The 13,646-nt window shown below is 35.5% G+C and overlaps 2 protein-coding genes across 4 annotated transcripts; one reads left to right on the forward strand and one right to left on the reverse strand.

Moving 5' to 3' along the window:
• On the forward strand, positions 1 to 9,493 carry LOC129310695 (transcription factor SRM1-like). 3 transcript variants are annotated; one of them, XM_054952609.1, is made up of 3 exons: positions 1 to 118; positions 1,760 to 2,501; positions 8,703 to 9,493. In XM_054952609.1, the coding sequence occupies exons 2-3, from the start codon at positions 2,122 to 2,124 to the stop codon at positions 9,205 to 9,207; spliced, it is 885 nt and encodes a 294-aa protein (XP_054808584.1). In that variant the 5' UTR covers positions 1 to 118; positions 1,760 to 2,121; the 3' UTR covers positions 9,208 to 9,493. The 3 variants fall into 3 exon arrangements, with proteins under 3 accessions (XP_054808584.1, XP_054808583.1, XP_054808585.1); XM_054952608.1 differs by lacking the exon at positions 1 to 118 and adding an exon at positions 623 to 1,100; XM_054952610.1 differs by lacking the exon at positions 1 to 118 and adding an exon at positions 623 to 981.
• Positions 9,494 to 11,883: 2,390 nt separating this feature from the next.
• LOC129310909 (probable transcription factor At1g61730) lies at positions 11,884 to 13,083 on the reverse strand. Its single transcript, XM_054952802.1, has one exon. It carries the CDS (start codon positions 13,081 to 13,083, stop codon positions 11,884 to 11,886), a length of 1,200 nt encoding a protein of 399 aa, XP_054808777.1.
• Positions 13,084 to 13,646: the final 563 nt, after the last annotated feature.

Here is a 13,646-nt window from a genome sequence, read left to right on the forward strand (position 1 = left end):
ACGAGACAGTATTTATTCTTGACTAGGACTATGTGCAGCTCGCTTCTGCCAGAGCTGAAGAAAAAGAAAATAGAAAACATCGATTCAAGCCTTCAGGCATCTCCAGAGAAATACAGAGGTGACGATTTTATTTACATAAACTTCGTATATGATAAACATTCATTTCAATCGTTCTGTCTCTCGATGCTCTGAATTCTTGAATATTGTTATCTCATCATTGTTCTAGCTCGGATATTGTTTTTTATTTCTCGATTTGTTAGGGATAAGGAAAATCATAAGGCGAAGAAGAATAAAAATATAAATCAATATTAGTTTCTCTCTCTAACTTTTCGGACCTTTTGATTCCTGCTTTAAACACGACGCTCCGCAACTTCTCTCTCTTCATGTTGTATCAGCTGTCAGATATTAATGGGTACCGCAGATTCCAGTGGCTTGCAACTTGGGGTGGGGCTTTTTCTAGCCCAGCTGTCCTATTTGTAGCAAAGCAGTTGTTGGGGATGGGACCAATTGACCCATCCTGCACCTCTTTGTGGGATTTCAGGATAGCAATCAATGTCATTCTTGATTTTTAAGTTCTACCTTCGTAAATTTCAATCAAATATTAGGGCTTTTTCTTAAACCTCACTTATTTGATAGATTATCTTTCATTCCAATTCTGATTTTTTCCCCCCCTCCTTTTAAACTCTTCTGGTTCCTGTGGCTGAGATTAATTTGTTTGTGCATCTTTTTATATCATGTACGATGTAACAGTAATTACTGGAGTTTTGTGGGCTAGAATTTTATGCATAAAATTGGGTGCTTCAGTGAGCCTTTCACAGTCACGCTCGGGATTAGGTTTTTAACTTGGCTGTGAATGTAGTTTATTTAGTGTTGGACCTTAAATATCTTTTTGATTGTTGGTGAGGGCGTCAGAAACTTCAGAGTAATAGCAATAGGAAAAGGGTTTCCCTGCTAAGCTTTTGCATCCCGTGTTTTCAAGAGGTGATTATTTTCTAATCACCTGCTGGTGATCTTGAACCCTGATAAATAACCATAAACCCTCTATCTTAATGGAATCTACTGTTGTCCGACTGTTGCTTTCTTCATTGAATTTTACCGAGGTACGCTGTGGTGGGTTTTCCTGAATTTGGTGTTCGATCAAAACTTTTGAGATTTGGGATATTTGGTGGGTTCAATATTTTATCTTAAAGATGTCATTATTGATAATGAAGCTTTAAATGCACTTTGAATCCACTTAAAACCTATTTACCGGTCAATAATTTTTTTTTCCTTTTCTTTTCAAAACATTTGTCTCGTTGTTGGTTTTCATTTGCGTGATTTTCTGCCGTTATATAAAGAACAGAATTTGGAATATGAGAATGCGGGATGCATAAAGTGAGAAACGAGCTTTGCAAAATTAATATCCATGGTGGAAGAATATATTTTTGTGGTCCTGCGCTGTTAAAACTGTTCTTATCAATAGAAGTGTTTGGGTAAACTGAGATTTTTTTGTGGGTGGGTGTGGGAACGGGAAATAGCAAATTTGAATACTCTTCTTATCCATTACAGTCTTCTCGGGTTTTCTTATTTGTTTGTATTTGAAAGGTCTCTTTCGTATATCTAAATCGTAGCCTTAATTACCATCCCATTGACTAACATTTACATTATTTTTTAAGTTTTCACTTGCCTTAAAACACCGTTTGCTGCATCTATGGCTTTATAGTTGTCAGATATTTCTCATGTTCTTACTGAACTTTATTTCTTTTCTTTTCATCTATAGGCTGGCAATTCACAAGAGCGCGTGTGTTTTGAATTCTGAAGCAAATCTTCATTCAATTCTTGCCTATCTCAGAGTTTTGGGAGTTTATCAGTATTCTTGTTCTGCTTCAGCTCCTTGGAATTAGTCACTTTATACTAGCACTTATTATCCAACATATCACGCTCATCCCCACCCGTTATTTAGCAGATCACCAAAGTTAATAGCACTGCTCTCCATGGGGATATTCTAGAATTGTTTTCCCATCACGCAAATCGGAGAATTTGTGGAATTTAAGATGGGTTTAACCTAGATCTTAGAGCAGTTAGCTAGAAACCTTTTGGTTATTACTATAATAAAACTCTAGTCGGTTCAAGCAAGACTTGATGACTGTGGATGAAGTGGGTAGTAGCTCTGTGTGGAGCAGAGAGCAAGATAAAGCATTTGAAAATGCCCTAGCAACTCATCCTGAAGATGCATCAGATCGATGGGAGAAGATTGCAGCTGATGTACCAGGGAAAACTGTAGAAGAGATTAAACTTCACTATGAGCTCTTGGTTGAGGATCTTAACCAGATCGAATCTGGTTGTGTGCCTATACCTTCTTATAATTCTTCTTCAGAGGGGTCAACCAGCCATGCTAGTGATGAAGGCTTGGCCAAGAAGGGTTCTGGGCATTATAACAGTGAGTCTAATCATGGAACTAAGGCTTCAAGATCAGATCAGGAACGGCGAAAGGGTATTGCTTGGACAGAAGACGAACACAGGTAATTTTGTCATTGATTATATGTTTACAGAAACCTACATGTGCTTATAGATGGTTATACTTGCTGAAGGATGTTTTCTCACTTTAAATTTGCTGTATAATTGTTAACACAAGCGTGTCTAATTATATAATTCTGAGGTTAGTTATATCTGATTGTGGACTATTTGTCCTAATTGACCGGTGTTGCCGTATGGCTATAATCAATGGTTCATTATTAATCTTACTAAATCAATTTTTTAATGATTTTGGCTGGTTTAACATGTTATCTGGTAACCCCTATTTTTTCTGATGGTTATCCAAAGGTTGTGTTTCCATCCACACGATGGCATTGTGATTACTAAACATTTTGTATGGTAAACTTCTTTGATGTTTCTTCATGTGTGTTGTTATTTCTAATGTTTGCTATTCTTTGTTGGGTCAATGACCATTCTCGTCTCTCAGGATTTAGTTTTATGATACCATAAAGGCCTAATTATTTTGTATTGAGGATTACGGTTAATAAGCTTTGTAGATTAGAGGTATTTGTTGTTTCCAACACATGGTTGTTGCGTTAAAGTTAATATCCAGAGTAACAAAGTAGTTGGAAAATATGGAATTTAATCCAAAGATGCTATGTCTTCTTGTTTTTTTTTTGGGGGGGGGGGAGCTGATGAACTATGTAACAGTTACATGGTTCAGTGATGGGATTTTTAGATTCAAATCACTAGTAATAAAAATGGCTTGTATTATTGGAGAGAGAGGGAGAGGCAGGTGTGAGAGAAGGAGAACTTTCTAATAAGAGGGTATCTGAAAGTTATGTTTCTGGTTTTTGTCCTTTCGTTTCTGATTCAGCCAATTGAATTTGTGTATAATTCACGTCAATTTCAAATCTAGTTCTTCATGTAAACCACGCATTTCCAGTTCAGCATTGTGGAGGGACCAAACTTAGGTGAACTACAAGTTATGAGGGTTTAGTAGAGAAAAATCAGAAATGGACACTCCAAATTGAGAAATTTTATATCCTTTGGGGATAAAAATATTGCAAATGTTTCCTGTCCTAACTGGCATTTGGAGCCTCAACTCTGTTTTGAATGAGAGTATACTTTTTATTTGAATCTGTATTTGCGGCAATTTTTGGCACATAACAACCAGGAAAACGTCAAGTTATGATTGGAGTGCAACAATGACTCTTGCAAGTAGATTTTCTCTGCACACTGGTTTATGCAAACTGTTGTTTTTTAGTGGTTGATATATTGCCGATGCTAATCTCATTTGGATGATGTTAGCTATCTGTTTTAAGTTACGTCAATGGTTTGTGGTTATTGAGACTCAGAAGATGAAACCAGGCAGATAAAAAGGCACATCGAGTTATTTTGCTTTGGACATCATGGAGTCCTTGCCATTTTTTTTTGTTGCTTTTAGATGCTATTTCTGTTGCTGACAATCTTTATGTTGAACCTCATTGAATGAGCTTATGCTCCTCAGTCATATGAGTGTCTGTGAATACACCTATAGGATATCAGATTCTATTGAGAGATGTGTACTATAGTCTGTGAGGCAAAATAGTTTGTGGTGCAGTGTGGAAAATAGAATTTAATATCAATATTAATTATGGCTTTGATTGTGGTCCTGGTTTAAGATTTATGAGTAGGAATTTGTGGCAGACTGGCGGTTTGGGGTTTCTTTATCAATAACGTAGGATCAGGAGCCTAGTAATCATGTTGGAATTATATTACGTCTTCTTCTGATGATTTCTTAGTTAAGTTGTCTAGATCTTGTGGAATCATATTGAATATTTGACGATACATTCCGTACCTTGCTAAAAAACCGATCCTTGTTTAACAACCAAACATTGTCTAACCAAATCCAATTCTCTCTCGAGATGTTCCTCAAAAAATCCGATTCGTGCGGATTCTTCCCCTTTACTTTTTAGTAGTCTTTTTCTTGATACATCCATTTTGTATTTACTTCAACATTCTTTACCATTATACTATTATTTTAAGATAAGAAAAAAATATTGGAGTTTCATACTTTTTGTTTCTTTTTTACTAATTTATTTTAGACGTTTTTCTCATCAATCTTTCTTTATCTTTTAAAATAAATGTAAAATAAAAAAATGAGCGGGAGACTATGGTCCCCAAAGAGAGATTTTATCTTTTACCCTGGTATGAGAGATTTTAATGAATACTCTCTCTATCAAGGATGGATGCGCCAGTGTCTCTCATACCTAAAAAGGTACTGTCAGGTCGCTTTGGCACCTGATGCTAGATTAGACGACTTTATAGACAGTCCAATGTTTATACGAACATGGTCCAATATACATACATTATTGGAGCTTTTGAATAACAGTCAAGAAGACCTTATGAAAATGGAACATCTTCGCATAGAAGATGTAAAACGTATATTGGACATTTTAGAAATAGAAAAGCATTTTGCATAAAATTGAAATCCATTGGATTTTTTTATCTTCCCGTATTAACTAATATATGTGGAGTGGAGTGATATTAGAAACCCGCTTTTTCTCTCTCTTTTTGCATAAAAATGTATGTAAGTTTCTCATAGAATTCGGATATCCGAAAGATTACCATATATAACATAAAATTTCTCCGCCGATTCTTTCTAATCGAGCCTCTCGATCTGTCATTATGCCTTGGGAAGTAGAAAGCAGCGAGTTCATGAGCAAGTGAATGAACGAGCCATGTTCCTAAACTAAAAGGAGTGACCATCTTTGTTTTCTTCCCTTCCTCTATCCCTTCAAAGCCCATAGGTTGGGCGCTAGTATCAAGTCATATGTATATAAATGTATAGAAATTTTTAGATAAATTCGAATTTTTTTATTTTCTGTTTTGAATGAATGAAATGAGGTAAAATAAAACGAGAATTCTGAGAAATCTAAATGAGTATATAAATAAAGTAATAAAGTAATATAGAATATAAGTAATTCATAATCATCGGGTTAGGATTGATCTAAACCAGCTCATTACAAACTTGAAAAATACTATTCCTATATTACTTCGGACATACAAGACAAATTTTAAAATTATTATATTTGTTTTATCTAAACCTCTTGACAATAGTTGGCCAAAAAAAAAAAAATCTTATAGATTTTACCTGGTTGAGAAAATATATTTCTTATGTATTGAACAGCACCTTAAGCCCTTCTTAATTACTTAATACTGTTCTTATATGTCTTGACAAATAGACTATGACATCTCACCCTTTGGAATATTGAAGCTTGAAAATTCCAGTCTAAGTTTTACGGTGAAATAGGCAAATCGGCCAATAATTTCATACATTATACCTCTTGAAATAGACATCCATAATCCCAAAAAAAAAAAAGAAAAAAAGAAAAAAAGAAAACCATTGTTAGACCATGTTTGGGTGGATGGAACCATTTTTGTGGGGAATGGGAAGGGAGAGATGCTTTCATGGAAATGTGATTTTTGGACCAAAAATGTGCTTGGTGGGCTGGAAGAAATCATCCCCCCTCCCTTCATATTGGAAGTTGGGCTTGTAGCAATCAAGAAAGGACATGAAAGAGCTAAAGTAGCCAAGAGATATGAATACCCTTTATTAGAATACCGAAGTTGAGCATTCAAAATCAGGGCACTAGTTCAATGTAAAATATGAGGCTAACATTTTTAAGAGAAATGACATTTAAAGATATAAAATAATAGTCGTTTTTATAAATTTAAAATTTGAATATTTTAGATAAAGAAGGGATAAAATAGTCAAACTGTTTTATGAGTTAGGGTAAGATTGGCAATACATACATACATACATATATATATATATATTTTGGGTGGTAGGAAGTACCTTTCCTTGGTTTAAGTGAAGGAAGCATCAATTCTTTGGTAACTAGATGTATCAAAATAAAAAATTCTTTCTGCATCTTTCTTTTTTGAAATCCCCTTCCGACAAATGCAAGGCTTTAGTATAATATCATTTCAAGAATCATATTCTAACCTTGTTATCCTTCCTATCAAGGGGTGATTGGACTTAATTTCAGCATGAGGGTATGGGTTACTAAATTGGAAGCACCTTGACATCGGTATTATGATGTAATAATATTCAGTGTCTATAGATGGTGGTTGCAGTATATAACTATATTAAATTTTCATTCTCATTTCATTTTCACAAATTTCTTAGTAAATGAATTGAATGGATTTTATAGTTGCATGTTATTTAGCACATTACCACTTTCTGGCTTCTTGTAATTTTGGTCTTTCTAATTTGCACGAGGGTTTGAGGTTTTTTTTTTTTTCGGGGTAAGAAGACAAGTCCTGAAGCCTTGAAAGGAAAAAACGAAACAAACGATCCCCCCTCGAACTGGATACCCCATTTGTCTGCAAAAACAATCAAGCCCTCCCTTACCACAAGACTTCCACACATGGGTCCCCAACTCAAGCTCCAGGCTGTAACCTGTAAGTGTGTAGCACACTAATTCTAATGATTAAAAACTAGACTGGATGGAGCGAATGGTCGGACTGTTGACCAGTTAGGCTAATGGAACTCGGTCAAGCTAAAAAAATTGTTGGGAGAGTTGAGCTGGATTAGGTCGCTTTGGATCAGCTTTTAGACTGGGAACCGAGAATCAAGTCAGGAATTGGATCCAGTTCTTAAAAACCAAATGGCTTAAAAAATACCTTTTTTTCTTTTCCTTTATTTTTTTAAATTTTTTTTATCAAATAATTTTTTTTAGTCATTTGATGTTATATTGTATCATATGATTTGTTCAGTCATAATAAACTTAAAATATTTGGTTTTATTTTTAAGTTAAGTAGCAATTTCATATTTATTTTTTATATTTAGATTATTATATACATATAATTTTTTTAATTTAATTATTACGTCACCAGTTCAATCATGTTGGACCATGCGAACCATTGGCCTTTCCAACTCAATATTCGGTCTGATTTTGAAAACATTGACTGATTCCCCTCACGAGGTACATGTTTTATGCAGATCTGACCCTCTCTCCTTAACTCCCTCAGAACCAGTCTTATCAAGTTACACTGTTCAACTTCTTCCCCATCCACTCTGTTCTAGACTTCTCCATACTGCAAAATGACTGATGTGGTCTCTTTTTGGGTCATTAAAACCAAAGAGATAGGTGACTGCACCGTAACTGCTTTGACTTTCAGTTGCTAACTTTACAGTTGTGTCTGATACAAAGTCTATTACACAGTGGTACTATGAGCAATGGAAAATCCAGTTATATATCCTTTGACAACATACTCCTATCAGCCCCCATCTTAGTCTTTGTTTTCATTTCTCGTTACTAACTAATGTGGTCTCTGGTTTTCAAAATTTTGTAAACAGTTAATGTGAATCCAATTCTGATACTGTTTAAATGATGCGATAGCCTTAAAAGTGTCTATAGAGAGCCATTCCACTATGACTTCTGGGGCTCCATGGGACCATGAGAAACAAGAAAATAATTCATTTAGTAGAGTTCATCATGGATGAAAGTTCCTGCTGTTTGCGCCCCCCCCCCCCAAAAAAAAAAAAAAAACCGCTACGAGGTATGATTCTCTTTTGAAATTTCTTGAAGCCTTCTGATAGAAGAATACTTCTGGGAGACTGGCGGATTCACCTACCTTAGCAATTCCTTTCCAGTATTTTACTTACTATTTTGCTAAAAATAAGAGAAATTTGAATTGGACCAAATACCAACATATTATCTCCACTCTCTTGTCTTGAATTTGTGACATCAATTTTCTCCTTCTAGCATGCTTGAGGAATCGAACCTAATTGGCTCCATATTTTAACTTCTTTCATAGGTTCCTTCAAGCTTACAGGAAATTACAGACAATTGGAGTTTACTAATTTCGCATTCCTCAAAGAAAGAATGCGATCCATTTCCCCTTGTGTATGATATTTAGGTTGAACTTGGTTTCTTTAGAGTGCTTAGCTACATGATCTATTCCTCATTAACTTCCACTTGTCAACACAGGTGCTTGTCTATCTAATGCTTTATTGCTATTCATGTACCTTGGTTTGAAAGTTTTGCTTGATGGAATTAAATTCGCTATCAAAGACTCGCAATGTGATTGATAATTTAAGTGACTATATTTGATGGGAAAGATGATCTATCAGGAAAGCATGTTTGTAGTTAATATTAATTTTGCTGTACTTGTACCAGAAATCTGCTTCCATGTACGCATGATAAGCTCAAATTCATCTGATTTTTTGTTTTGAAATTTTAAAATTTGCCAAACAGGCTATTTCTTCTTGGCTTGGAGAAGTATGGAAAAGGTGACTGGCGAAGTATATCTAGGCACTTTGTGGTGACTAGAACGCCCACTCAAGTAGCAAGCCATGCTCAAAAATACTTCATTCGTTTGAACTCGATGAATAAAGATAGAAGAAGATCCAGTATACATGATATCACCAGTGTGAACAACGGAGACATTTCAGCTCCTCAAGGACCCATCACTGGTCAAACAAATGGTTCTTCTACATCCAATGCTGCTGGGAAGTCAACCAAACAAGCCCCTCAAACTCCAAACGGACCTCCTGGTGTAGGAATATATGGTACTCCAACTATTGGGCAACCTATAGGAGGACCCCTTGTCTCTGCAGTGGGCACCCCAGTAAATCTTCCTGGACCAGCACACATGGCATATGGGGTCCGAGCACCAGTGTCCGGCACAGTTGTTCCCGGTGCCCCAATGAACATGGGTCCAATGCCATACCCTATGCCACACACATCTGCTCATAGGTGAGGTTCTAGTATTGGTATTTTAAGGCCATATGTACAAAGAAACAGCAGACTAGCAGGCCTATTCACTTTAATTTAATTCTTTCGCTAGACAGTTGAGTATATCATGCTTGATCAGTGATATTCAAATAAGCTTAAGCTTCACTACGGTGAAGCACTGGAATGAAATGCACATGAATCTTTATCAGCTGCACTAGAGTCCTTGGCAGTCCTGCCACGTGATACCATAAAAGGATTGGTTGCTCTGTAGATCTTTAAATTGATATTTTGTTCATAGAATTTTCTCCTTATGTAGAGGAAAGTTTCATGGCTTTAAATTTTACGGCACCCCTCACCTCTTCTTCATGCAAAACGACTCTGCAAATTTCGTGAGGTTTACAAGTGTACTGCCGATGCGGTACCAAGTTATGCACTCGATGTGATTTTAGATTAAAAATTTATATGCATAAGATCAATAGCCTATTTTTAAAATCGCCTTTAAAAATAATGATATAGACAATCTCTAAAAGTAAATTTACTCAGAAATCCGAGGAGATTAGATTCATTTATATTTATGCAAGATTATCTTATTAATTTTTTTTAATAATCTCACTTTAACAATGTCTCCTAAGAATCCAATTTCAAAATCAGTTTTTTTTTTATTAAGTGTACTTTTTGGTAATAAAAGCCGCGCATTGTTTGAATAAAAGTGAGGAATAACCTAAATAGCAAATACCTCTCTTGGTCTTATAACACTCCACTGTGGTCTGTGCTTTGTATCCCAAACTATTTAAAATACAAGTGCCTAAACTTATAAATTAGGCATCTTTCTTATGTGCTCTTTAAGTTACACTTAGGACTTTAAATTTTCAAATTCAATTTAAAAACTTTAATAGTAATTTTCTAGTGTTAAAATCCATTTTCCAAACTTTTTTATGCTTGATTTTAATATAAATTTTCACTTATTCTGTCTTATAAATCACTAGCCAAATAATAACAATAACAAGTCTTATCCTATTAGTTGGAATGGGCTAAAATCACCAGCCAAATGCCCCAAGAAAATCATATTCAGATTCATTGAATTTGTCAACCAATATTATGTGAAAGACACTAACTTTACTATATCTACTGAATAAATTTCCTATACTAAATAATAAATACAGAACATGCAGACTTTGTTTTTGGTAAATTATTAAAAAACTTAAGCATACACCTACAAAATTAAGTGTCCCATGCAACCTTTGATCTGTGAAACGGTATTTTTATTTGGGTTACAAAAACAGCATTTAATATCGATTTTTGAAGGGAAAAAAACATAACTTTAAATTTTTTACATTTTACTTGCACTTTAATTTTCATCCTTGTCTTTTTTTTTAGTATTTTAAATTCTTATACTATTGTTTTTCATTGTTTTAAATATTTCCAAAATCTCCACATTTTATTTATAAAAAGACTTAAAATAATAAAAAATAAAAATATAAAAACCTAAAACGCTGAAAAAAAATCAATGACAAAACGTTACAGAAATACAAAATTATGTCCTCTCTTGATTTTTTTTTTTAACCAGAATTTCTTACTGATATATCCCAATCGAGATGTCTGCTAAATTTCTTCATCTTGGAACCAGTAAAGCCAATAAATTAGCATTTGATCCAACGCCATAGAAAAGTTGAATAGCTAGTTAGCAATTTAGCATGCAAGCCTAAACTCAATCAAAACCAAAGCAAGCCCCAAGCAGAGGACGCCGCAAGTAGAATCATATAAAGATCATTCTAAAACGATTAACAAACCAATCACATTTGGAAACAAACGATACCCATCCAGCAAACCCACGTTTAAAAGATATATCACGGAGGCACTACCAACAACGATCTCAGCCACCACATGATATTATATCAAACAGAACGTGACATCAAAACAGTGAGAACGCATGTTGTAAAAAAATCTATACACTAGCTCCAGGAACAAGAAAATCAGACTCTGCTTTATTGGGGTAAGGGAAGAAAAAGCAAGCCACCAAACAGTGTTCACAGATAACTGCAAAACTATCATCCTCATCATTCGCTATGATGTTCAAGACATGTAAATACAACTCTAACACACGCAGTACTGAAATGTTGCAAACACACAAATACACAATAATCTAGTGACTAAAACAAAACTGAAGCTAGAACACTACCCAGAAATCATCAAATTATGAAAACCAAAATACCACATGATCCCCGAAAAGAGAAGAAATATTGATTGTTGAAAGACTTCCAAGTTCAATATCACAATTACTCTGGTATTAGTTCGTAGAACAATATACCTGGAGTCAAGTTAAATCAGTCATTTGGAATGTGTGATTAAAATCAATTTCTTGGTTCTTCTTCACACACACACACACACACACACACAAACATGTCAAATAATTCAGTAATCACTATAAAGAAACAAAAGTAAATCATTTTGAAAAGAAAAAAAAAAATTCACCTACATATTTTCATAACTTGATTTAATTGACATAACAGCTAACCAACAGAGCTAGCCTCCGGTGGGTGTCCCAGATGCGAGCTTCAGTAAAGGATCACTAGTTCTAATCTTCCTCTTTTGTACCAGCAAACAATAATTTAACAATACAACATAAAGCAACCACATGTCAGCCCAAAAAATTACAAAGCTCGCCAATAAAACATATGATATACCTAACAGTAACACAATCCTAATTGCCTGAAGATTTGGTTGCCTCCCATATCAAACTAGCCTCATCCTTGACAAGCTCAACTCGTTTCACAAACAGCTCCAACTCTGCAATTTGCAGTTTCTTCCACCTGTCATCCAACTCTGCCTTCTTGGATGCTCCAATCAATTCATATCCCCTCTTAATAACATCATCATCCAACCCTGACAGGCCCAGACTTTTGTTAAACCTAATCATTTCACTTAAACTCAGCGGCGAACCTGCATGCGGATCAATGTCTATCTTTCGAACTTCCTTCGAATCTGAAACCAGATCAGGCTCTCGTTTCCGAGAAGCCACGACACTGTTACCTTCCTTCTTATTTTTCTTCTCTTTCCCATTTGACTTTGTAAGGTCTATCCCTCCATTGGCTCCTTCATCAGGCCAGATCTTCTTAGACAATTCAAAGACTTTCTTGTCGTATGGTTTGGAGAAACTGGGGCCTTCACCATTCTTACCTTTTTGGGAATTTTTCACGTACTTTCTCTTCAATGTCCTAATCTTATTAGCCAATTGTTCATTTGATACATCAACATGTACCGACTTCTTTATGAAATCGTGAAATCCATTAATATCCTTAAGCGGGGCTTCTCCTGTCTTGGCTGCATATTCCGCTAAACCCATGAGGATCGCAATCTCGTCGTCCTCGCTCCAAAGCCTCTGAAACAGCTTCTTGGACTCATCTCCGGCCTTTCTCCCATCCTCCTCCGCCGCCAAGATCTCATCGTTTCCACCAGCATCCTTTCCCTTCTTTGCCTTTTTTGAGTCAGTGGCCGGTCGATTGTTATCACTTGGTCGCTTGTTAGCTGCTTTGGCCGGCGTAACGGATGGCTGAGATTTTGACTTCTTTCCTTTAGGCGTCTCTCCTTTGGGCTTGGAGGCAATGGGTTTGACAATCAGATCCGCATTCTCACTGGGGCGCTCATCATCGGAGTCAGATTCGGCATCAGATTCAGTCTCAGAATCCGAAACCGAAGCTTTTGGCTGAGATTTTGCGATTGGGGCAGCAGGTGGAGGCTTTTTGGAAGTGGGCTTCTTTTCAGCGGAAAGAGGTTGTGTAAGTTTTGAAGGTTGATCGTCATCTTCAGATGAAGATCCAACTTCGGATGAAGCTTCCTCTTCTTCGGATGAGGAAGAAGCTGAGGGCGGTTCGTCCAAAGGAGAAGCACGTTTCGGCGCCATTGAGGATTAGGGTTTCAGAAGCTAGGCTAAGTGGCTAACCCTGTCTTTCGGCCTCCTCAAAAAAAATATATTATTCTTCCACTATACGCTTTTAACTCCTGAACCTCAGATCAAAATCTGATGAATGCATCTAGCAATAGTATTTTTTCCCCCCAATAAAATGCATTCAATTTTTGACCATATATATCTAATTAAAATTAAATAAGGATTATCATATCAAAATTCAAAATCACGAAATATCACTATTCTTACCACTATAGCAATATCAATCAACACACACACACCCCTATTAGTTGGTATAATATATATTATATTTATATCTATGTATATCCTTTTGCCTTTAATAAATCATTATCATTAAAAGGGTGTAATTTAAAAGGCATGACCAATAACAATAGAAATTATCAAATTAAACAAATGTTTTTCTGACGAGGGAAAATAATATAATATCCTTGCGATTTTACCTCACTGGTCTTACGTCGACTTTTCCAATCACAAGAGTTAATAATGTAAACTCAATAATTTCTTTAAAATCCGGTATAATTATCTCGCAAAAACTTGAC

The sequence above is a fragment of the Prosopis cineraria genome, unplaced genomic scaffold (genome assembly GCF_029017545.1).
Source record: "Prosopis cineraria cultivar Desert tree isolate PC_DT_omini unplaced genomic scaffold, ASM2901754v1 PC5, whole genome shotgun sequence".
Taxonomy (NCBI): Eukaryota; Viridiplantae; Streptophyta; class Magnoliopsida; order Fabales; family Fabaceae; genus Prosopis; species Prosopis cineraria.